We start from the raw sequence: 24,677 nt of genomic DNA on the forward strand, positions 1-24,677 counted from the left end.
GCAGGCATGTACACATGCTGGCACCCCAGGGGTTATTCCTGAGGGTGCTGATGCTTACCCTTGCTTACCCCTGCTGCCCCACTCCTTGCTAGAAATTGTGCCTGAAGGCACAGTCTAGTTGTAGTTATAAATATAAATCTTTAGCATTGCTGCTATATTTCCTTCCTTAATGTGACTGCATGGAGAAAAAAAGAGAAAGTGGGACACAATGTCTGAATCACAGAAGCGGTTTAGAAGTGTTCAAAATGGTGCATAGCTGAATAATGGTATGCAGCCAAATCAGGATACCACACAGATAGGTTGTCAGTCACTGGTTTTGACATTTCTTTATGCAGGGATTCCTTTTTCAGATTAAGTATATTTAATAAATTCTAAATAAGATTGCAAAGTACGTGATGAAATATCTGCAGCTGCTCTCCCTGTACTATTTTAATGGCTGCTAATACATTCTACTATTGATTTTTTTGCAAACTCCAGATTTCAAGTAGGAGCTCTGCATGCAGAAAAATAGCGTCATGCCACCCTATATTTTGCTAACAGAAAAACAACAGCTCTCTATTAAAGGAATCATATGTTTAGGCTTATGCAGGTCGATTAGCATTCAGGAAAATTAAGGACATATTTAAGAATGGATTAGTTTGACTCAGAAGTTCACTTGTTTTATAAGGTCACATATAAGTCACAAGAAGAAGGGAAAAGATTTCTGGGGACTAATAATGAAACATGAAGGAGATTTTAGTGTTTTTCTTTGCATTGGAAGGAAAATAAAAACAAGGCAAAGTTATTTATATTTGTTAAAAGATTAATTTCAGCTCCTAATGTTGGTCTGCAAACAATAAAAGTAAATGTCAAGAACCATTTCCAATTGAGAAAGCCTCCACATGGGCTTGATCTATGCTTTAATTGCAAAATGCCATTGAATTCCATGAAACTCTGATATACTTCAAAGATGCTTTTTTTAGGCACCATATGATGAAGATTTGAAAATTTCACTACAAGAATGTGAAAACCTGCTATAGCACTTGGCACTACTACTTGGACCCTCACTGGGGAGTCCCACTTAACCATATGACTGTTCTGAGCTGCAGCACAACCACTGCACTTCTCTCCTAAAGAAAATGGTATTTTGCAGCATGTGCCAGCCCCTCACTCCCATCTGCCCTTCACTGCCTCAGCTCCTGCTGCTGTGTGTGCCTGGCTGGGCAGCTCCTGCACACACTGCCCACCCACCCACCCACCCTCTGTGGATGGGGTGGTAGCTGGTGATCCTCCACCAACACCGACTAGAGGAGATGGTGGGGTAGGATTTGGCTCTTAGCTCTCATTTTTGTATGATTTTGTTTGCAGTCACACAGAAGTATCTTCAGCTTTAGAAATGAGGTAAAATGAATAACTTCACCCCTGGTGGGACCTGCCATAGCCTGTCTCCAGGACAGCTTTTGAAAAGTTTCAAACCAGCCTAGATTAACATTTTGAGAATGATAAAATAAGCCAATTTGAATGCTTTATAGCATCATCATAGCTTTATAGGAATCATCATATAAAATGGAAATATTAAAGGCTAGAAACTACTGTGATTATGGCTCTTAACTAAATGCTGCTCCAGATTTGTAACTTTGCTTTTTTCCTCTTCATTGACTTCCCACTGTTAGTTTTCATCTTTCTTTTATGGGGGTGGTGGATGTTGATGCAGAGGGAGTCAATAACAGCATGATATTTTAAAAATGCATGGTGTTATTAACTTACTAAAGCACCACTTCATCCTATTAGTATATTAAATAAGCCCAGTGCATTTGTTAAACTCTTATAATTTTACCTATGCATAGCTATATAGAAATGTTCAAAAATAAATTATTCATCTAGCAGGCAAGTATGTAGCAGACAGAAAACCTTGGATCTTCTCCAAACTATCTGTAAAATCAATAAGGGTAATAATTTTTCATCTTGGAATATCTCCTTAATTGTATTTATGTTAACTCACTCTAAAGTACCCCTCTGATAGGACACATTTTGTAAGAACAGGAAGAAAAAGACAAGCCAGTCTGTTTTAAAGAAGTTAGTGGGACTTTCTTCACCTGCAAAATAGAAAAATATATTGGTTCAGAACCATGCTCCAGTTTGATGTGGTTTTACTAGGAACCATTTAACCTGGAATTCAATGTATGTTTAAAGTCAGTTTTCAAAGCAAAACCTGACTACATATATTGTTAAAGAAGACTGATAACTGAAAATAAGTTGTCAATTATAAATTTATTTTGTATTTGTCTCCTTTGAGATATGCATATTATATTAAGTAGTATTACCAGATCAAGAATGAAGTAACAGTAATTGAGTGGGGAAACCATGTTTTGCCCGGGTTCTGTGATATTTTTATTGCATCTCACATACACTGAATCACAGAATCACAGAATTACTGGGTTGGAAGAGACCTTCAAGATCATCGAGTCCAACCCATTCCCTGACACCTCAACTAAACCATGGCACTGAGTGCCACATCCAGTCTTTTTTTAAACATATCCAGGGATGGTGACTCCACCTCCTTTCCGGGCAGACCATTCCAGTACTTCCAGTACACTGCATGACAACAGAAAAGGAAGGAAGCAAATGGAAGTTCATAGAATGCAATCTGCCTTGTTAGCAAAGGTATTTTTAAAAAAAGATGGAAGGAATCAGAGTTTTAACTCTGTAGTTGAAGTGAGGACCCTCTTCTACTAAGAAAAAGTCTAAAGAATGAAACTGCAAAAACTGCACACTTTTTAGGTAATTCATTGCATATGTTGACATTACATTTCCATGAAATTCTGGAAGAATGTAATTTTTAATTTGTGAATGGAAGGTTCTTTACTAACCAACTAACCTGATCTGTGACTTTTCTTTCCTTTCCCCTTCCCAAATGCATGGCCTGTGATGGGATGCTAGGACGAATCTGACAATCTACAGTCTGATGAATTTAAAGCCTGCCTCATCAGTCTAGGACAGGTTGGAAATGACTTGCAGGTAGAGGAAACTAAAATAATTCTATTTTCAGATGTAACAATAGCCAAAAAGTTTGCATGTTTAAACTCCAGTCTGTTGGTCATAATGCTTTGAAAAGATCCTGCCTCTGGGAAGACAACTGGTTTAGATGGACTGTCAGCATCACTTTGGGCTATATTTTTTTCATTTTTCAAAGATTCTTCAGTTTGTTTGTTTTACTTGGTTTGAGGTATTTTATTTGGACACTACTAGATGACTAGGAGAGCTCTTATGCTTGTTGCATTCAGACTTTTGTCAATTTTCCTTCCCTCAGGCTCAATACAAGTTCTCTTACGCTCTCTCCTAATACAGGATGACACAATTCTCTCCAAGCCACTGCAATCTATCACAGCACAGAAGAAAGATTTATTTGCCTTCTTACTCTCATGCCATTTTGTGTTTACTTAGCCTCAAGTCTAGAATGTTGCAGATATGTTATTGCCTGGAAAATGAGCAACCTCATTTCATACTAGGTCTTCAACTGATCTCCTAAGTCTTGCAGGTCTCATCCTTTAAGCCATTATGCACATCTCTGCTGTATTCAGGGTCTTGACAGCCTGCAGTCAGAGGGAAAATCCCTGTACTTATTTCCCATATATCAGCAGACTGCTCTCATAATGTATTTACTTTGGCCTTGGAATGAAGTATTTCATTTTTTTCACTGTAGTTTTGGCTGCTAGAGATTCCACGCAGAACATTTCAAAGATATTTCATATCAGGGAGGCAGCTTGAACATCTACTGAGTTTGACTAATTTAGTAACAAATTTTTCTCCTCGCTCTTCTCTTTGTCTTCTCTGGTTGTGTTCTCTGTATTCTTGTCCCATTCATCTCCTCCCTTATCTCTCCCCTGACCTTTCCTGACGTTACTTTTTTTGTGGTGAAAATGTCTCTTTCCTGTGTGTAATATGTTAGTTACTTCTTCCTCTTTTTTTAAAACTGATGATGGTTCTGGTGACCTGATCGGGCAACATCAATGAATACTGTTCATGCACTGGATCCAATATGCCAATGGTCCAAACTCATCATCTCTCTGGAAATTACCTTGGATTCTTCAAACCCTCCCTTCTATATTCCTTACATTGTTTTGGTCGATAGAGGAAGAATGGATTGATGGACCACGATGATTTCAGAGCTTGCTTAATTTCAATGGGTTATGATTTGGTACGAGCTTTAAGAAAAAATCTCAGCTGATTCTGCTTGCAGCTAAAATGTTAACCACAGCAATACTAAAGCTTATCTAAATAGAGAGGATACTAATGTCATTTACACTAGAGATAATACTTTCTTTGCTTTTTCTTTATTTTCAAATGGTTAAAAGGGAAGTTAAAAGTAAAACAAGACACTTGAAAACCATATTCTATGGTGCACTGCATTGCTCTTTGAATTAATGAAACTTTAAAAATTGAAATTTACAGTTATTAAACTGATGTTTTTGTAATTTTATCCTTTTCTACCTGCATGACGAAGAATGAGTTTGATACTGTTTAATTTTTATAAACTTGCCTTGGGGGTTACATTTTTCTTGCTTCAATTATTTGTTCTAAAAATTTCCTCTGGCGTTCACCTTTTTTATGGAAAAGAAAGAGATTATCCTTAGTTAAGCTGTCCTGTATTTGGCATGAAATTTTCAGAATTGTTTCCCTTCTTAGTTCTGTGGGTCTGTGACTACCCTGCTTGTTGGGCTATTGTTTCACTTCCCTGCATGATGCCTAAATTACAATGGCTTTAGGATGAGATGGAAAATGAAGTGTTAAGTTAGAACAAGCTAAACTGGTACTGTGGGAGGGAGAGAATATGGTGACATTTAATTGAAAGGTACATATTATGTATTCAGGACAAAGGATACACTTTCCAAAAGCACAGTCCTTTTTACAGAAGCGGGGTGGGCATTTAAGGTGCAGATTTAATTGGCTCTGATTGTTGATGTTCCCAAGTCAGGAAGATGCTTTATAAGCTCTATAGCCAGCGGTTCCGACTGGCTCATGAGAGGCTCGGGCTGCTGGAGATCAGTATTATGGTGACCATTTTCTTTGTTTTGGATTTTGTGAAAGGGTGAAGCTGAGTTTGCCCGGATCATGTCTCTGGTTGACCCCAATGGGCAAGGAACTGTCACTTTCCAGTCCTTCATTGACTTCATGACCAGAGAAACGGCAGACACCGACACGGCTGAGCAAGTGATAGCTTCCTTCAGAATCCTGGCTTCAGATAAGGTCAGTCACCATGCTGCTGCTGCTGCAAGGATTCAATTGCTCTCCTGTTTAGCCCTTCTTGTTACAAGCCTTTTAGTAATAGTGAAGCTTTGTTTGCAGTTTGTCAGACTTCAGTGAAAGCATGTGCGTTTTCTTCTTGTTTGGAACCAAGGCTCTTACCTGAAATAGGTGCAGAATAGAAGGCTTGGTCTTTGTATCCTCATATCATAAAGAGCCAACATAAAATTAGACATCTTAGACAAGACTTAGATGGTTGATCTGTATATTTTACATCAGGTTATTTCCACACTACAGCTTTGACTAGTGGGGAACTTGTTCTGCCTTTCATGCTGTTGTCTGGATATTTCAATGCAGTTTTGCCCTCTGGAACATAGCCTAGATCAGGTGCACAAGGCTAACCCTGATTGTGAGCCATGTTGTGACTGGACAGCTCACTCAACAGGATGATGCAATGTGGTGCATCCACATCCTAGAAGGAGCAGCAGGAGGAAGCCTCCTGTAGTTACTGGGTTTGTAGAGAAAGCTCCTGAATTTGGCATACTTTCATCCCCACTGCCAGATGCACTTGTGACTGAGTGGTGTTTGAAGATGTAAGGGAGTATAATGGCAACACAAGAGCTTCTGGAGGAGTCAGGGCCATAAACAATGCTGCCACAAAACCAATCCTCTGCTGTGGAGAAAGGAGAGATCACAGCAGTACAGGTCTATTTGCTCAGGCTCACTCTATTGATTTTCTCATTCCAGCTGCTTGTATTGATTTTGTGATTTCAGTTAATGTGGACCACATTTTAAATTCCAGACATGTTCTCAGTAGCAATTCATGTGGAAGATGGTCTCAGGAAAAAGTGGTTTAATTAGATTGCTATTTTAAGCAATGTCAAGTCTGTTAACAGAGGGTATCCTTCATGTCATAAATGCATGCCATTAAGAAAAATAATGCATCTTTCTTTACACATATATTAGAACCTTGAAACTAAGAGGAACTACCTGCATCTGTCCTGTCACTGCAGAAGGGGCAGTAGTGCACTGCAGAGATACTGACTATCTAGGAATAAGCTGTATCTGTAGCACTCTGCCCATGGCTGCACAGTGCTTGGTAGCTAACATAGGCAGTCACATATCCTGACACTGCATTTTGACCTAATCAGTTTGTTGGTGGAATTCAACTCATAATTTGTGATGGAATTTACAGAGGAAAATATTTGCTCTCAGAAAAATAGGCAAGATGCCCAAATCTATTAGTTACAGAAAATAAATATATTTTGTGATTTTGAAGAACAAATACTGAATTTGTCAATCCTTTTCCCCCTCCCAGCCTTATATCCTGGCAGATGAGTTGCGTCGAGAGCTGCCTCCTGAGCAGGCTCAGTACTGCATCAAGAGAATGCCTCCGTACACTGGCCCAGGCTCTGTTCCTGGGGCTCTGGATTACACCTCTTTTTCATCAGCACTGTATGGAGAGAGCGACCTCTGAGTCAGTAACTGGCTGTATTCATGGTAGACACTAAAAATACCCACCTTATTGCCCAGATTGCTTCTCAAAAGCTTTGACAAGCTGATTTAAAAACAAATTTTACAAATACAGTAGGTACCGTCAGTGTAAAGTGCTAGTAACTGATGTAACCGGTGTATATTAAAGTGTGCAGCACGCTAGATACCTGCCTTGTTGGTTTTAGGTTGTCCGTCCTATGCAATGCTAGAAAATCTATTAAAAAATTGAAAGATATTAATTTTGGAAATATACATTCAGAAAACAGAATGTAAAACCTAAAAACATTGAAACTCACAAAATATTTCTCCATTTTCAAAATGTTTCAATGCCATATGTGCTTCTTTTATGATGTTCAGAAAACTGTTTTAGAAGTCATGCTTTTTTTCTTTCATAGAGCAATATTACTTTCCTCTTATGATTTCTGATTTTGTATGCTTCTATTGGTAGAATTTAATAAAATACTAAAATGCAGATTTTCAGGGAAGAAATATAACAACCACATAAACTACTTAATTGCAAAAAAAATCCAGAATGCTATGCTTTTGTCTCAAAGAGTTGTAATATAAGGGGGAAAAGCTGATTAAAGTGCATTTTTAGAGCTCTGTAAGCAGTTCTTTTCTTTTAGGCCTTTAACTTTTGCAGCTGAGGGAATACAACTTTTATAATCAGAAAAGCTAATTTCATGTGAACTGTTTTGTTATGAAACCCTCATTCTTGTCTATGTTGGACAGTCTTTGTTTCTCAGTATAAAAATGCATTATTATATGTATTAGTGGGCAACATTCATCTCTATCCTGCATAAAGCAAACTCCCATCTGAGCAAATGTAGTATGGTTGTCTTGCAGCTTTAACTGTTCAGCGCTCAGAATTCACTTTGTCTTGAGTTCTGCTGCGTCGCAGGCAGTTCTGTCTGTACCCTGCTCCTGTGCGCGAGACGTTTACTGGTTTTTTCCATCTTGAGAAATGACAGAGAATAAAAGCAGTAACTTTTTTACTTGAATCCTACTGACACTGAGGAAATGCAATGTAATCAAACAAAACCATTTACAAATGGTGAAGCAAGCTGTGCAGCCCAGTGCTATTAAAGCAATGATGTGCCTATTAAATAAAGTCTGCTTTTCAAAACCTTATGAGACTCTGTCGTTGGCAATTAACCTAGTGGCTCCCTCTATGAACTGGAAACATCTCTGAACATCAAAGGAGTTTTCAGATGCAAAAAATTCAAAATCTGTCACACATTTCAATACATTGTGTCTGCATGAACAACAGTCTCTGTGTGCTGGAGGTATAGGTCTGTTTTCATGAAGAGAGATGGAGCTCAGGATGAGTTGGAGACCTTCCATTTAGGTCACCTGAGCACAGATGTCCCTAATTTGGTAGACTCCAAGCTTAGATTGATTTCAGTGGGACAGAGACACTACTGCTTTTGAGGACATTGGCCTTAACTTTTCTGTATGTCACTTTTTCCTCATATGCAAAAAAAGCAGATGTTAAGTATGCAATGGTGCTTTTTCTGGCCATTGTTTGGAAATTTATGGAATGGCAAGCATTAAAATTCTGTGTGTGATTTCAATCCTAAAACAGGCACCCTGCAGGTTAAGGTGGGTGGAGTGGGAGCGTTTTAAAACAATCCCAGAGGAGACAGACAATGACCAAATACCTATTCCTTCTCCCTTGTGTACAAAGGCCAACAGAGGACTTGCTAGGGCTAGGATCTCATCTCCTACAGTGCACATGGAGCCTTGCACACAGCCAGAAGCTGCTACAGCCACTGCTGATAAGGGCATGGTGCAGTGCCATCTCCTTCTGTGATCACAGTGCCTGTACAAACTAAGTCAGGAAGCTCTGCCTTAAAGCAAAGCCATCTCCAGCTGGTCAAGCTGAAAACCTATTAAAAAATAAATCTATCTATCTCTCATTGTCACGGTTTAATGCAACTGGAAGAACAAAACTTCTGAAAAGTGTGGCACAAAAGCAAAATGTCAGTGCTACAGGCAGGATTATGCAAAAAAAAATTGGCACAAAGTTTATATCTTACACCTCTCTCAGGTTCATGTTCTCTATCCACTATTTTTTATATTGTGATATTACTCCTGTTTCTGATAGTATGGACGGGACTTCTAAGCTCCTTTAGCTGCGTTCTGTTGATCAAAGCATGTGAGAGATAATGTTATCAGAAGCAAGAGAAAAACTTGAAAAGTAATTTTTCCAATCTTATATCAGGTTTCTAATTTCTAAAGCAGAATGAACAGAACCAGTGGCTGAGAACTGCAGGGATTAATTATCCATTCACACTTGCCTAAAAATGTTATACCATAATTATTACTTTAACATGACTTGTGTAAAATGAAGATATATCATAAAATGTTTCTCCCAGGATCAATATAAGTAAACTGTGTTATTTTACCCTAGAGAGGGTAATCCTCAAGGTCCTTTAAAATGTTCTGTGATCATGTTCAGGGACTGTGCGTTTTACAGAGAGATTTTCTTTTCCTCTAAGGCTCTGTTTTTAGTAGGTGGCATTTGTATATTTCTGCAGGATCACTCTTTCCACTGGGAATCAACACAGCAATGTTTTCTGTCCACATAATTCTGGCAGCGAACTAGTTTTACTATGAAAAAAGTACAGTAGTTGAGTCAGGGGTAATAAATGTGTTAATCACAGGGGCCAAATCAAGGTTCAGTAGCTGGAGGTATAGCATTATTTTGATGAACATGTGAATGAAGATTGTAGAATAAATTACAGTCCACAAAAGTTGGTAAGGTTTTAAGTTGCTTAAATGACTGTAATACAGATGTCTTCTGTGACTTGACATGAATACAGCAGTTCTTTGAAAAAATCTCCTGCCAAGATAATTTTCATTTCATTGTAATAATTTTCAGACACTGATTTTTAAAAGGTGCTGATACAGGTAGAAATCTGCTGTCAGCTCTATGCTACCTTCACACCTCCCTTCTTTGTACACAGTTTCCATCACTGTTTTTTTATCCACTGACCACAAAAGGCTTGGGTCAGAGCCATTCCTAGAGGCTTGTATTTTCATTAGAACATCCTGTTGTTCCATTTCTGAATTCTTGGAGATCATGTTCTTTTATTCAGGTTGTTCATGGTGTCTGTAAAGGTTTTCCCAGACACAAGTGGTCTCACTGAAGGAGGAATATAGCTCCAGTTAGCAGCTGGATTTGGATGGTAAGCAGTTTCCTTTCTTGATGGAAATAGCTTGTAGTTGAGGCTAATTCTGTAAAGTAGTAATAGTTTGATCATCATTAGTAAATGAACATGCTTTCCTCACTGTAATGATATCAATATTTTTGGTAGGCTTCTACAAATAGTTCCAGTAATATTTAATGAGAAAATAATATCTATTCATTACCTGTGCCACTCTTCCCCAAGTCTCATGGTTAACAACTGGTGCACATACTTCGTTGTGCATAAGTCTACCTTCTGCTTGTGTTCACAGGGTATTTTCTTTGGGAGCCACTTCAGCAGCATTAAGCCTGGACTACAGACAGTTGTTAGCATGTTCTGGTGAGATTCTACTTGTTTTAGATCAATATTTTTATATAGGAAAACTGACTGTTCTAAGCTGGATTTTATTTCACATTAGTCTCTTTTTAAAATGTGTAATTCCTTTCTAATTTTAACCCAAGGTGTGGGCTGCCACCACAAAGGACAAGTCTATCTCTGCTTTTTCCATGATCCCATTAATTTATAAATAGAACAGTTCCCTGGTCTGGTTACCATGCTGGCTGGGAATACATATCTAGAGTGCTTAGAACTGTAGATTATCCCCTGGAGCAGTAGCCTGTATTTACATTACCTTAAAGTGATTGTATAACTGTGGAATTAGGGACCTAGCCACCTACTTTCGCTGAAAGTCCTTTATTATTCCCAACAAAAGAACATTTATGTTCAGACAACAAACCTTGAGCCAGTACCAGGAGTGCCAGTCGTTCCCCTCATTAATTAGGGCAGCTATATTAAACAATAAGCCAAGTCTTTTCCATATATGAGCTTGACTAGGATTTCATATTCTAATCTTTGAAAGAAATTCCTCTGCTAATTTGCTAGGTTTTGGGAAATTGCATTAGCATTTGTAATACTGCTTTTCACAAATTTGTTTATCAGCATATTGCTTTAATTACTTGGAAATCGAGTATGTTGGATGAATGTCCTGAGAAAAAAATGTCCTGAGGCTATTTTAACACCCATCCATCCCTTATCTACTTGCACCTGGCTGTTTTGTTTCAAAACCTGGCTGTTTTATTTGGCCCCAACACATGGAAACTTTCTTCCTTTCAGGATTCCTTTTAATGCTTTGAGTGGAAAATGACCTTGAGCACTGTCCTTGGGAGGAGTGGTTGTCCTGTGTGCTCTCCTGAGCTGGAGCCTTCCAGCTGCATAAGGGATACTTGTGGCAGAAGCCCAGGTATAGAACAGCTCCTCTGGCTCAGACACTGAAGGTCCTGTTTCAGGTTTTAGCTGGTCTGCTGATAAGACTGAAAGAGAAGAAATGTTTGCACAAGTTGCCAGCAAGTCTGGTCTTGATTTGAATGGAACTGTCAGTACAGGCACTGCAAATTCTTATAATTAAGAAAAGGCGCCACAGAAAAGCAAAGAATGGCTGTATCACACATCTTGTTCAGACTTGTATCCTAGCTCTGACCATTATGAACTGGAGGAATAATGGAAAAGTCTGAAAAGGAAATGGTAAGTGGTCATGTGTGACCAATAGAGTCTCCAAGCTGACAGTAATTTGTGGATCACAAACTTGCAGAACTCTGTAGAACACAGTAGAACACTGATGCCAAAAATTTAGTTTATTTTTCTGCCAAAGTAATATATCTGCTTTGAGAGCTCCTGTATTCCTTTCAGTAGGACCTACTGCACCTATAAACCCCCTCCACTAGCCTATTGGATATGCTTGAAAAAAAGATTTACTTTTCATTCCTTTATCTTTTTCAAGCTGTTTCCCAAAGTCTTTTTGGTTGTTCTGGTTATCTCTTTATCTTCTGGTAACCTACCAGAATTAATATGGAAGTGATTCCAGCTTTCCGACTAAATGTTTGCAAAACACAGGCAGTCCAGGAGAGAGGAAATGTTAGCTCCCAGGAAACAAACCTCAGTAACAGTTGTGACAAACTCTTTAGCAAACCTATTTAAATGAAAATCAGACATCCAGTAATGTTTGGGGGGTACCCAGGTGAGTGTGATGAGCATGTATGGCAGATGTGATGTGGTCAAACACCACATCCCTGACATCTTGTCTATTGCTGCTGTCATTAAACCAAAGGCACAGGATCTAACATTGGGTGGTCTTGCTGTGATTTGTGCAGTTCTTGGGACAACCACTCCCTGGCACCTCTAACTTTTACCTTCATTATTTGCCAGTGGAAGCTGACAAGGCCTGATTTGCCACAGCAAGCTGGCAAACACCCATACTACCCTGCAAATAATTTTGGCACTTGGAAATAATAAGTGTCTCATTATCTGAAGTGACTTGTAGGTCACTTCATGGGCTTGAAATGTCAGTTTTTTAATATGTAAATAAAAATGTACAAGTATTATTACATTCTTAAGCCATTGAATTACATTTAACTTTTTTCCCATTTTTCATTTTAGTATAACTGCATATGCAGTTGTAAGAAGTGGAAATTATGCAAAAAGAAAAATGTAAACTTTATATAAAAAAGACAATACATTTTTAAACGTTTTTCATTCTTCTTAACAAAAAATACATTTCTATCAGCTGCCTAAACTTAAGAAGACTTGTCCCAACAGCACTACAAACTAATTGTTTTGATTATGGTTGTGCAAACACCTTCAATCCATCAAAAATTAATAACTAGCTTTTTCATTTTCTTACAGCATGAAAAACTGAAACCATTCAATTATGACCCCACCTGACTGCCCCAACACTCTTGCTCTCCTGGGAGCTAAAGCAGATTTCCTGTAAAACTCATTGTTTCTTCAAGCCAGACCCTTAACCCAGATGGCCTGGCTGGCCTTATTTGCAAGGGACAACTGGAACAGCTATAGTGAAATGAACATTCTGCCTTTTGGAATAAGGCAACATTCCTGATCAGGGTCATTACCCCTTCTTGTAGTGGTGGCCTTTAACTGAAGTGCTGCTCTGCAGACAGGATTGCCTTTAGCAGTCCTGGTCATTAATTTGCCTTTTCTGAGGAGGCATCCCTCTTCCTGCCAGCATTACAGTCTCTGGGCAGATCACTTTCCCTTCTAACTCAGACACCAGCCTCTGTCTGCCACTGCTCTCTTCCCACTTTTAACAACTGTCCCTTAGAGCTTAAATGTTTCTGACTGGAGATGTTGACTCAAATCTAGTTTAATGATTTCAAGGCTCCCTTGAACTGGATTTTAAAGGGAGACACTTTATTTCTGCTTGATCAGAATGCAGTTATTCTTGATTTGTACTAAGGCAATAGAGTGTTCTTCCCTTTGTTTTTATTTAATATCTTTATCTTTACCTGCTACTCCTGAAGTACTTATCAGACCCGTCAATAGACAGGAATTATAGTATGCTCTTCAGTCATCAGCTCTATATGGAAAGATGTTTGTGTACCACACGAAAATTTAAGATATAAACCACAGATTATTCCACCAGCACCTGCTGACATCAAAATCCAAGTGCTTGCAGTGAGTTTTGCTCTACATAGGAAAGAGGGGACAGGAGACTTAAGTGTGATTAACCAACATCCCAGCCTCTACCCTCTTCATACCCTCCTGGAGGTTTTGCCAGCTCCCAATGTACCTGTCCTATCTGCACGTGGGAGAGCAAACAGGAGAGGAGGGAAAGATAATACACAGTATTTGCATGTGCAAGAATATACAGGGAGACTTGGATCTACTTTCTCTTGCAGCTCTCTTATGTTGCCTCCAAGCTCAACTCATTGACAGTGACTCTGCTACATGAGGGGTTGTACAAAGACCACTTTCCTGATCCTGGAAAATATACAAGGAAAATGCTAATACGATGTAGCAATGCTAACAGAGACTTCTGAGGACTTGTCAGCAGATCTTAGATTGCTTAATACATTTTATTATTATGTGCCACCTTAGCACTTTAACAAGTGTTAAGGCCCAAAGTGAAGTCCTTTAGCTTGACAAGGCAAAAAAGAGATACCAAAGGAAAAGAAAAACTCAAATGGAATTATTGTAGACCACAGGCTAACAACAGAAATTTTTCACTTCTATGTTGAGAACTTGCCAAAGAGTAGGACCTGACAGGTATCAGTAACCAACAGGGTGGAAATACTTGGCCTTTAGGATGACAAAGTACACTCTGGGCATTTTTTAAAATGTAAATGTGTATTACTGATAACTAAAGAAAGACTCTGCCCTAGAGCAGCATTCCTGGTCAGTGTCTCTTGCCCATGTTGTTGCTGGTGTAAGAGGCTTGTTTTTCCTCACAATTTTATTTCTGAAGCTTAGGCAAGATTTAGAACCAACATCACCACTGAGTATTTTTTCATGTTTCTTCATTTCTTCATTCATACATACAACTTTCGGCATTAAGGTTCTTTTTTGTCTGATAATTCTATATTGTTGTATCACTTGCATTTTTTTTCATTTAGTATGTTGATTTGACAATAATTTTCTTTAGTCATAGTTAATATCCCTAGCAAAAGAAACTTTCTAGAAGGGTTTATATTTCTGGAAGAGGTTGCTTAAACTTGTTTTCTACCTCAGATCTGGGACTTGAATCCATGCTGCTGTTTCCTTGCTCCTGACCTCATCATCCTTCTCCCCTCTCTATTTCTGCTCTTCTAGAATGAATTGAATGCATGGGAGGGGATAGCATTGCTCAAATCCCTCTCAAGGTAAGGGAGATGGTGCCTGCCTATAGAAAGGGTGGGGAAAATGTCACGGTTAGGTCTGTGCTCATAAGCAGCTTCCACAAAGTTTTGAAACCTAACATGTTAGACTTTAAATCAAACTGAATGAACCATGCAGTTTCAAAGTCCTTTAATGAGAAGAGAACTGTCTATAAAACATGATTTTTAAGAGATTGTTGACAACATACTGGGCTGTTTCTCTGTGTAAGTTAGAGAAAGCCAAGTAGAGCACTGGTCTTTGAAGTTTTTTTACACAGAAAGATTCCCTCTGCCCTTGCAAGAAAAATCTCACAAGTTTTGCTTTTTAATGAAAGAAAGCGACAGAATTGAGGCTGCTTTCTCCCAGCGATGGAGCCATGCCTGACAGCTGGATGCACTGCTGGAAGCTCTCCAGTGCCACTCGCACATCACACAAAAGGGACCTGTGCACGTCCCTTTTCTCTGCCTCATTGTGCCGTGGCGGCACTACCAGGATGCAGATGGCTGGGCTGATTGGCTTTGTTTTTTCATTGTCCACCATTCAGAGCTGCTCAAACCTTTCTATAATCCTCCTCAGCCACCACATTTTCATAGATCTCAAGCTGTGTCGATCACAAACCGTTGTGCTTGTCAGGAGAAGTGTAATCCCATTTACAGTGCACAGGCAGCAAAAGTATGCCTGGGGCTCGTGCTCTGACAGTTCCCTTCAGCTCCTGGAGTCTGTATCTCTGAGCTTGTCTATCGACTGGTATGGCCCAGAGAACACCACCAGCCTCTCTTCTATGATTTTGATGTGTATACCTGAAAGGTGCATACTTAAGAGTTTTAAAAATGCTGCAAAATTTCATAATTAAATAAATACAAAATATTTACAGGCACAAACCTGTAACTAGTTGAAAGCAGTTGATACAATTTGCCAGCAGTATCAATAAGCTCTAAGACTACATCCCCTATTGAATTTCCAGTCCTCTCATGCCTGCATTTTAGTTCTTCCAGGCATTTATACACTCTTTCATCAACAAAGATTCTCTAAAGATGCAAAAGGTTATACTCAGTTCACTCTAAGTGTGTTTGTTTTCACTGTCATGAAGACTTTGGGTTTTTTTTAAGTAGTGAAGTCCAAAATCTTTGGTAAATACGTAGAACAAAGTTGTTGGTTTAATATCTTTAATAGGCTATTCTGACATTTGGAGTGTGCTTAGAACTGATCTCAAAGCACTCAGCTTTCTTTTACCTTCATGTAAGATTTTGATCCTGGAAGAAAAATGTTAAGATCATAATTTAACTTATACAGAACAGATAATTTGTATTTGGATCACAGAAAAATCACCCTCTAAATTGTGGGTCTACAAAATTATTAAAAATAAATAGTAATTCTTAAGCTCAGAGGAAATTCTGAAAATATGAAATAAGTCGTGCAAGTTAGTAATCAAAATTGAGCAAGAATCCAGCTGCAGCAAAACAGCACAAGTGGTAACTTCACAGAAGAGAGTGCCAAGACCTGTACTCTGAAATCAGATTAATCTGCTTTCCACTTCAGACTTCTGCATGGAGTTGTAAATGCTTTGCTTGGATATATTTCTCTAAAATGCAACTCTTCTATAGTAACACAACTAATTCTACTTTCTTGTTTAAATAAGGAGTACTTATGTGAAAAACCCATTAGGAACTGCATCCTCAGAAATAAAGGCAAATAATATGGGAGATGTGTATTTTTGTAGTTAATATTGTGGAGATATTTAAAACAACTCCAAAAGCTAAGAGTGGGCTAAAGACTTGTGTTTGACCTTACACACATGTAAGGTGAGTGTGTTGTTTGAATGCATGGGTGTGCAAGTAGAGTAACAAGCTGGTGAACAGATCCTCAGCACTGAAAAAATAATCAAAATATGAGGATGGCTTTGTTTGCTTCAAACACTGCCTGGTTTAAAAGATCTTTTTGTGAGAGTTTATCTCTGTGTGTGGGAGGAGCTGGGGAAGCAGTGGTTTGAAAACACATTCAAATATACTTGGAATAAACACCAGAACTCGATCTTAGAGTGTTTTTATTTCTTTTGCTAAGGATATTAATTTGGATTTAGTCTTGCTGCAATTAGGAAGACGCTAGCTTCACTAAACCACCACATATAACCCCCTTCAGAAACCAGGATTCTCACCATGATGTGTGAGTGACTCCATGTCTGCGCCTGATGTTTAAATAGGGCTAATTCCCCACAGTGCTAAGGTCAGGTTTCTCACACACAGGAATGATGCCAGCTTTGTGTTCTCACCTGCTTTACTCACTGCTCTGCAACTCTAAGCTGCTCCTGGTATTAAAGGGAATGTATTAAATGGAACAGTATTTTGACAGGCTAATTTAGCAAAATAAGAACAATGCTCCGTAACAGAAAAAAAGCCAAACCAAAACAAAAAAACCAAAAACCACCACATTTCAAGCTTAAGGACATGTTCACTGCAAATGCTTGAATGCTCCCTCCAAACACACCATGTGTTAGAGCATCTCAAAAAAACAGCTCAAAAATCTTGGTAATTGCAGGTGTGTGTCAGCCTTGGGATAGGGACACATATCGGACTCCCAGCACTGTGCAATACTGTCAGCATTGAAACTAAAGCAGGGAATCCCAGGAAAAGGGACCTGGGATTCTCTAACACTGCAAAAAACATTAAGGCTGAAGTTTTGTGTTGTTACTTCTTTGTTGGATGAATGATACCTTTACCACTCATCCACTCATTCCTCTTCAGTGTATCCTGCTACAGTTGTGCTCCTTTGGTTGTTTGTACAACTGTAGTTTCTCAAGCAGACTGAACACAGTCTGAGGCTGGAAGGTTGTTGCCCTCTCTTCCTGCTGCTGTTCCTACATCACCCCTAGAGATCATTCTGCTGCAGATGAATTGGATCAGAGATCTGTTACCACTGATAACTGACTTTTACAGAAGAACTGTGTTCAAGGGCTAGCACCCACACAAGGATAAGGATGGAAACAGAAGGACAGCACAGGGTGGCATTTGGGACTAATCTTTCACAGCATCACACAGTCAAACTGGCTTAATTTGATTGTGAAACTGCAAAGGATCTGGGATATGTGAAATGATCCTTTTCAAAAGCACCCTCAAATCTGCAGCTTTTTTTTTTTTTCCCCACTGACCTACTTTGCAGCAGTTACACAAACAACTGCATCAGCACAAGGACGTGCTGAACTGTGGTACAAAGATCTGTCGCCACAAAGCAACTGTGTAGACAGTGAGCTTTGTAACCTGCATTGCTGCCAGAGGAAATTTTCACTGTGTTATGTCACATGACAAAAAGGGTGGAAGCTGTCAAAAAGTCAAGCAAGGAAATGCACCCCCTAAAATCTCATAACGAGCAGTTTTCAAAGCATTGCCTACCTCTGTAATATATGCAAATTGTGTCTATTAGGGATCAAACTAGGCACTCATTAGGAATACCTAATTTCTGCTTCTGTTTAGTGTATTCCACTTCTCTTGTTAGGATTTTAAAGAGTATGGGTTTCCCAACAACCACATCTTACACTGGAATTTTGGGACACATTTTTGCTTTAGGAGCTCAGGCTGACCACTGCAGTGGTTTGCTGACAGGTAAGGTCTGCTCTCCAATGTCTCCTGTCATTCAAAACTGGAGCATGGCCTCCTACAACTGAAGTTGGACTATTACAAAGTTGATCTGTGGGCTGCCAGCATTTATTCTGAAAATGAATGAGATATATATATTACTTAAACATGACTAATTACATATAAATAAATAAATAAATAAATAAACTTGATTTACTATTCACCAAAGGGACTGTTGATTATGAAAGTTCTTACATCACACTGGACCCAAAGGAGTTTGTAATCACTGTTTCTGTGTCTCAAAAGAAAATTCAAGAGTGAATGTTCAGCTTCCATTTTACAGGCTTCCTTCTTTTCATATTTTCACCATTGAACCTGTTTAGATGACAATGCTCCCCAGGCTTGTTATTGGCACTTGAATTACTAACACGAAATGAGAGGACTGGTTATTCCTTTGAGCTACTCCAACTCTTGGCAGTACATTCTGTACACAGTGTGGTGATTGCAGTGTTGTTCTGTGAATATTTATTTCTTTCAGAAGGTGAGTCCTCACATAGCAGTTGAAAGGATATACCACCAAAAGTCAAACTCTTGTGTAAAAATATGTCACATTTAATTTGGTTTTTTTCATCTGTCAAGAAAACTGTGACTTGATTTTGATTTCTTTAGTATAATTTTGCTTCCAGGTTTACGTGACAGTAACGTGCATCCATACATCACTGGCATGTCCGGCTTGCAGCTTCCCTAAGGCTTATTTACAAGCCTCCTCCCAACACTACATTCGTCTCTAGTGGCAGCACATTTGCTTGAGTTTGAAAGAATCATCCTCCTACACCACATCCCCGCCCCGCTTCTCCTCGCGATGAGAGACAACTCAATTTTACTGAACTCGGCCTGGCTCCAAAATCATCCCTCCCCCCGGGGCATTTAACGCGTCGCCTGGGTTTGTTTGTGCGTCTGTCTCTCTGTCTGTCTATCGGCCAGGAACGACAGACGCCCGCCGCTGCCCTCACGCCAGGGGCAGCGCGCGCTGCCTGCCCCGCGCTCGGGGCGGAGCTCGTGCGTCACGGGCGGCGCGCGGGCCCCCGGCCGCGGGCGGTGACGTCTCGGCAGCAGCGATGGCTCCCACGGGGCCGACGGGTAACGGCCGCGAGCGCCGGGGGGCGCGGGGGCACCGCGGCGGGGGCGGCCGGGCGGGCTGTGAGGGGGCGGCGGCCGCGCCCGCCCTTCACATTCCCTGGTGCTGCCCGCGGCTGGGTGCAGGCAGGGGCGGCACTTACGCACCGCGTCTAACTTTTCTGCAGAAGCTGCGTGTGGCGTGTCGGGAGTGAGTGAGTGAGTGAGTGAGTGAGTGAGTGAGTGAGTGAGAGAGTGAGACAAAGAATGAGTGAGGGCGCTTTTTGGTGCCGGCCGCTTGGAGCAGCTGCATCCTGCCAGGGAAGGGCTGGGAGGGACCTCCAGGGTACTCGCACCGACCCGTCCAGCGGCGTAGCTATGCCGGGAGAGTAGCTGGGTGGGAGGGGCTGGGTGTGCTCCAGATGCTCGGGACTCTTGAGTCAAAAGTGTCATTTCACGGGTTAAACAGAAGTCGTTGGATGGGGAGGATAAGTAAAAGTACAGCTCCTAATTGGCGTTGGTGTTTTAAAATGGACTGGTCTGTCAGTGGCTGCTTTCACTGGTGCTGCGGCCAGCAGAGATCCCAAGAACTTCCCCTTTTAATACTTGTGAGAAGCAACTGCTCACTTTTAAAATTTAAAAAGGTTTATTAAACCTTGACAAAAATACAACAAAAGGACTATATAAGGAAAAATTCGTAGCGCTGGAAACTCTCGTGGGTACCACGTGGCCCGTTTTCTTCAAGATGGATGCTGAGTCTTTTATACCCCTGGGCGGTGCATCCGCCAGCCCTGGCCCCTCCCAAAGTCTGTCAGTCAGCTCTTCCTTGCCATTTATCGGTGGAGACTGCTTTCCTGTAACTTGATTGGAGATGAGGTGTTGCCACCCCTTAAGCAATAAGCTTTTCCATTCCCAACTGTCCCGTGTGTTCCCCCCTCTTCTTTTTACCTGACCTCGACAACCCCGGCTGTCTGATGGTCACAATACAGGGGGAAAAGGGCACTATGGGGAAAACAGAGGACATCTAAACTACAATGACATAACTATACATCACTAAAGCTTTTCTTAATATTCACACAATAGTTATCCCTTAATTTTGAGAGCCAATCATGTCATTATCCATCTGTAACAATACTCATGAGGGAGTGCCTGGTGCTGAGCTTGTGCTTCAGCTCGGGCTGCATCCCTTGGCATGTGAAAACAGGCCTGCAGTCCTGCTCGGCACCCACTCCACAGCCAGCTTCTATGGCCTGAGGTTTCTCCAGGTTCCTCTGGCAAAGAGGATGTTGAAATGACCTGCCCTGCCCTTTCTCTCGTGCCACTTGGGGTCCAGCTGTGGGCTAGTGACTGCCCTGCTGCAGATCCGAATGGGTTTGGCTGAAATGGAAAGTGTGAAGGTGTTGTGGCAGCAGCTTGAGAAGCGGTGGCAGTGGGAGAGAAGTTCTGCATAGAAGCACAAATTGCGTGACGGGCGTATTTGTGGAGCCCCAGTGAGCAGGCATGAGGCAGTAGGTGGTGGTGTGTCCCTCTGGCAGCGAGGCAAAGGACCTGGGTTCAGGAGTGGCTTATGGAGAAGCTGAGCACAGTGTTCCTCACGAGCCTTTGAGGGGCAGGGCGTCCCCCAGAGTGAGGCCATGCAGGTCTGTTTCCCTGTGAGTCCTGCCTATAATGAATATCTGTTGTGGACAGTTTAATGTCAGAAGATGAACAATTGTGGTTCTAACACAGGGAGCTTTCTAAACCTAGGATTTGCATGTTTAGCTGGAGACAGTGGGCACAGCTAACAGGGCACTGCTATTCTGAAAATTCAGTGACTTTTGTAGTGGTTGTTTGCCTCTCAAGCTGACTTTGTAAATGCATTGGGTACATAAGTATCATGTCTGTCTGTTCTGTAAGAACTGAATGGTTCATAAGACAGCTGCTGACATGGAAGTATTAGCAAGGTGCACGTAAGTGCCCAAGGTGAAGTGGTAAGATCCAATACTTCTCTCCTTGGATAGGCTGGGTAACAAATAACATAGCAACAGGGCGCTGCTGCCTACTGTTGCAGAGGACCTGTGTAACATCTGTTGCTACAGTTCATGAAGCTCTTATTGTTGCCAGAGGGCATCCAGTTGAAGACAATTAAATTAATTGAGTAGCAAATAATGCTGAAGTTATCATAAGCTGTCTGTGGCAGGCTGATAGCAAGAGCATTCTTTCTAGGTACTAATACTGTAAATTCTGCATGCTGCACAGTAATTTTTTGAATGATGGGCAGACTTGTGCTTGGAGCTGTTGGGGGGAATGCTGATTTGTTGAATTTGGATGTGCAAATATAGAGAGGCCCTGTTTCCAGTGAAGAGAGGAGCTGGTCAGCCTAGGAAACAGCGGGTCCTGTAAGTGCCTCTCTCTCTGCATAGTTCCTCAGCTTGTGTTCTGGCACATTAATGTGATGAAAACACTTTAATACTGTCACAGTTGGCTTGCTCCCTTAGAAGAGCTTTGGAAACAACTTGTAATCCTTTATTCTCTTCAAAGTACTTCTATACCAGACTATTTTATACTAAAAATAAATTTGTAATGGAAGTGCATCAATAATAAAAAGCAGTACCTTTTGAGAATCATTGCAAGCATCACAAAAGTTTGGTTTAGAGTAAATTGCAATCTTTGAAGTCCTGTTTCTTGTGGAAAACACACATCCCTTCAGTTCTGCACATGTGGTCTGTATGTGATTGAATTGGGATAAGGAGATGAAGGAACATCGTCTTGCCTTGTTCCCTGACTGTTTAGTTGCTTACATTGTGAAAAATGAAAGGTTACAGTTGGGAGAAGTTTATAATTGTTGGTGAATGACTGTAGGGGTGAACAGCTACTCTACAAGGAGTAGAAGTTCTTGTAACTCAGATAATTTCTCTGTTGTAGACAAGTCATTCCCTTGTTCATATGATTTCAAGACAGAGTGTTTACCTTGGGGAAGTGAAGCTGGGAATTAGGATTTTTTATTTTGCATTCTGTATCCCATTGACTTTTAGGCCAGTGCTGTTATTTTTGTTCATTTGGTTTGGTCCTCTAAACTAGTTCCAGCCCTACAGCACTCTGTGGTAATGGGCTCTATGTTTTAAGTTTCAGTAGAGTGTAAAATCAAGGTAATTGGTCCTGGGTCCTGTTACCGCTGCTGGTTTCCTTCTGTTTCTTTTATGGTAAGAGAAGCAGCTTATTTTCCTGGACACTTCTGAATGGAAAAGGATATCCATTTCCCAAAGCTCACCAGTAACCTTCATTAAACAAAATTTTCATCAGCTCCTGGCTGAGCAGCGGTAAGAGCAGGGTACATAAGCAAAATCAGCAAAAAAGAAAAGGCTGACCTGATTTTTCCCTGCTTAGGAATTTGTCCAAACATTTTTTTTCTTTCATTTTGTAATATTCTGTCATACCCTGTTTGTGCTGGAGAGGGGAATTGCTTGAGCTGAATGCTGAATTAAGGTTGTGATACTTGTTGGTAGAACTGACTCCCAGCTTCCTCCCTACTTTTGTTCCAAGGATGGAGTTCAGCACTTCCTAGCATGGCTTTTTGAATCCATCTTCTTTGACTTCTGGAGTGTTTTTGGACCTGTCTGCAAACTTTGCTTTCAGCTTGAAGTTGCACCATCAATATTCCAGGGCATGACAAGTAGTGCATGCTCCTGTTGGAAGAAGAGTCTGTTGTTATCCATAGCCAGGACAGGTAAATTGGGTTTTGGTGGGCTTGGAGCTGTTGCATCCCTCTGTAAAGCACTGATGGCCACCCTCATGATTCCCACCCTGTTTCCTGCAACTTTCTGAGTTGCTGCTGAAGAAGCACAGATCTGAAACTTCAGAGTAAGGTTCTTGCAGCAATGAGGCAGGATCTGTGCTCCTATGAGCAGAAAACCATAGGCTGCTCATTGCTTCTGTTCCATGAGGCAAGCAGTAGAGAAAACGATGGACCAGGGTGAGGTTCAGGATTTCAGCCAAAGGGTAAATCTTTGCTTCTCAGTGTGGGTGAGATAGTTGGGATGCACATAAGTTAAAGCCTATGGAAAACAGGACTGGCTCTGGGAGGACTCCAACAGCCTGTCTCAGCTGCCTGGGATGCAGCTGTCAGGGCCAAGGATTTCGCTTAGGAGGCTTGTTAAAGCACCAGTGAGCTTCAGTGCCTGTGTGTCTCACTGGGCTGTGGCTCTTGGAAGCACATGAGTTACACTCCATTAGGACTCTGCACTGCAGACCTACTTTCAGATACAGTTTTTCGTGTCTTGCTTCTAAAAGCCTTTAGCTCAAGGATTAATTTTATTTTCATGAATAATTTGATGGTTTAATGTGAGTAGATTTAAGCTCTTATGTAAGAACCTGCTGAGCCTGCCTGTGTGGTGTTAAAACTTATAACTTGAAGCAAGGGTGGCTTACTTTTTGGTGTTTTAATCTGCCTTCAAATGCTTCATACTTGTTAGAGAGCACATTTTCTTTGGCTTCTCTTCATGCTGAGCCTACTTCTGATTTTGAGCTGTTTTTCCAGCGTTGGTATAAATGTAACCTTGTAATGCTTTCCTCATGGCCTCAGCTTCTCTCCAGCACATTGCTTTTTTAACAGTACTGATGTCAAAACATCAGAAGATGCATTGCACAAGTGCAGAAGGAAGAAAAGTCAAATCAGTTAGCAGTTGCCAGTGATTTTTAAGTACCATTGTGTATAGTAGTAAGTTATGTTGTAATGAGACGTGTGGATGCTTTTGTGCCTTGGAAATCATTCATTTTTTTACAAGGGCTTTGATGGTAGTTCATAACCTAAACGCAAAACAAGTCTTTAAGAGTAAAATGAAGCTGAATGAATGAAACAGATGAGGAATAGCACATCATTCACATGTTTGTGAAACATCTGTGGGGTCCTACTCTTGTAGTTTGCATTCTTGGTAAAGAGGTTGTTTGGTTATTTTGCTATATGTACAATCTTATCAATGCCTGTAAGTATCTAAAGGGGGGATACCAGGAGGATGGATCCAAGCAATTTTTGATGGTGCCAGCCAACAGGAGAAGAGACAACAGGCAGAAACTGATGCACAGAAAGTTCCACCTGAATGTGAGGAAGAACTTCTTCACTGTGAGGGTGAACAAGCACTGGAATAGGTTGTCCAGAGAGGTTGTGGAGTCTCCCTGTGGAGATGTTTAAGAACTGCCTGGTCTCAATCCTGTGCCATGCGCTCTAGGATGACCCTGCCTGATCAGGGAGGTTGGGATGGATGACCCCCTGTGGTCCCTTCCAACCTGATCCACTCTGTGATTCTGTATGTGTGTTTGCATTCTGAAATGATTCTGTGTATGTTCTAAAGGGGAGAAGCAGAATTACTTTTGCTGTGGTCTTGGAGGTTTTACTGTTTTTTTTTTTTGTTTTTTGTTTAGGTTTTTTGTTTGTTTTCTTAATGCCTCAGATTAAGCTTTT

At 40.7% G+C, this 24,677-nt stretch overlaps 2 protein-coding genes across 12 annotated transcripts in view; both read left to right on the forward strand.

The window, feature by feature from the left end:
- ACTN2 (actinin alpha 2) overlaps positions 1-7,848 on the forward strand; it is an 81,543-nt gene extending 73,695 nt beyond the window's left edge. For 3 of the 10 annotated variants that reach the window (XM_071432505.1, XM_071432515.1, XM_071432469.1), the window contains exons 19-22: positions 2,920-2,997; positions 4,112-4,177; positions 5,068-5,226; positions 6,542-7,848. In XM_071432505.1, coding sequence (XP_071288606.1) covers positions 2,920-2,997; positions 4,112-4,177; positions 5,068-5,226; positions 6,542-6,700 — 462 coding nt within the window. In that variant the 3' untranslated portion in view covers positions 6,701-7,848. Of the gene's footprint in view, positions 1-2,919; positions 2,998-3,928; positions 4,084-4,111; positions 4,178-5,067; positions 5,227-6,541 lie in introns of those variants that run through there. The other 7 variants (XM_071432476.1, XM_071432539.1, XM_071432529.1 and 4 more) reach the window with 4 other exon arrangements.
- Positions 7,849-19,028: 11,180 nt separating this feature from the next.
- The window catches only part of MTR (5-methyltetrahydrofolate-homocysteine methyltransferase), a 51,137-nt gene continuing 45,488 nt past the window's right edge, over positions 19,029-24,677 (forward strand). The window contains exon 1 of one of the 2 annotated variants that reach the window (XM_071432626.1): positions 19,029-19,264. In XM_071432626.1, the coding sequence (XP_071288727.1) occupies positions 19,243-19,264 (22 nt within the window). In that variant the 5' untranslated portion in view covers positions 19,029-19,242. The remainder of the gene's footprint in view (positions 19,265-24,677) is intronic. The other variant, XM_071432616.1, reaches the window with a different exon arrangement.

This window comes from Agelaius tricolor, unplaced genomic scaffold (genome assembly GCF_023055355.1).
Source record: "Agelaius tricolor isolate 1412-34295 unplaced genomic scaffold, bAgeTri1.0.p SCAF_1, whole genome shotgun sequence".
In the NCBI taxonomy this organism is placed as follows: domain Eukaryota; kingdom Metazoa; phylum Chordata; class Aves; order Passeriformes; family Icteridae; genus Agelaius; species Agelaius tricolor.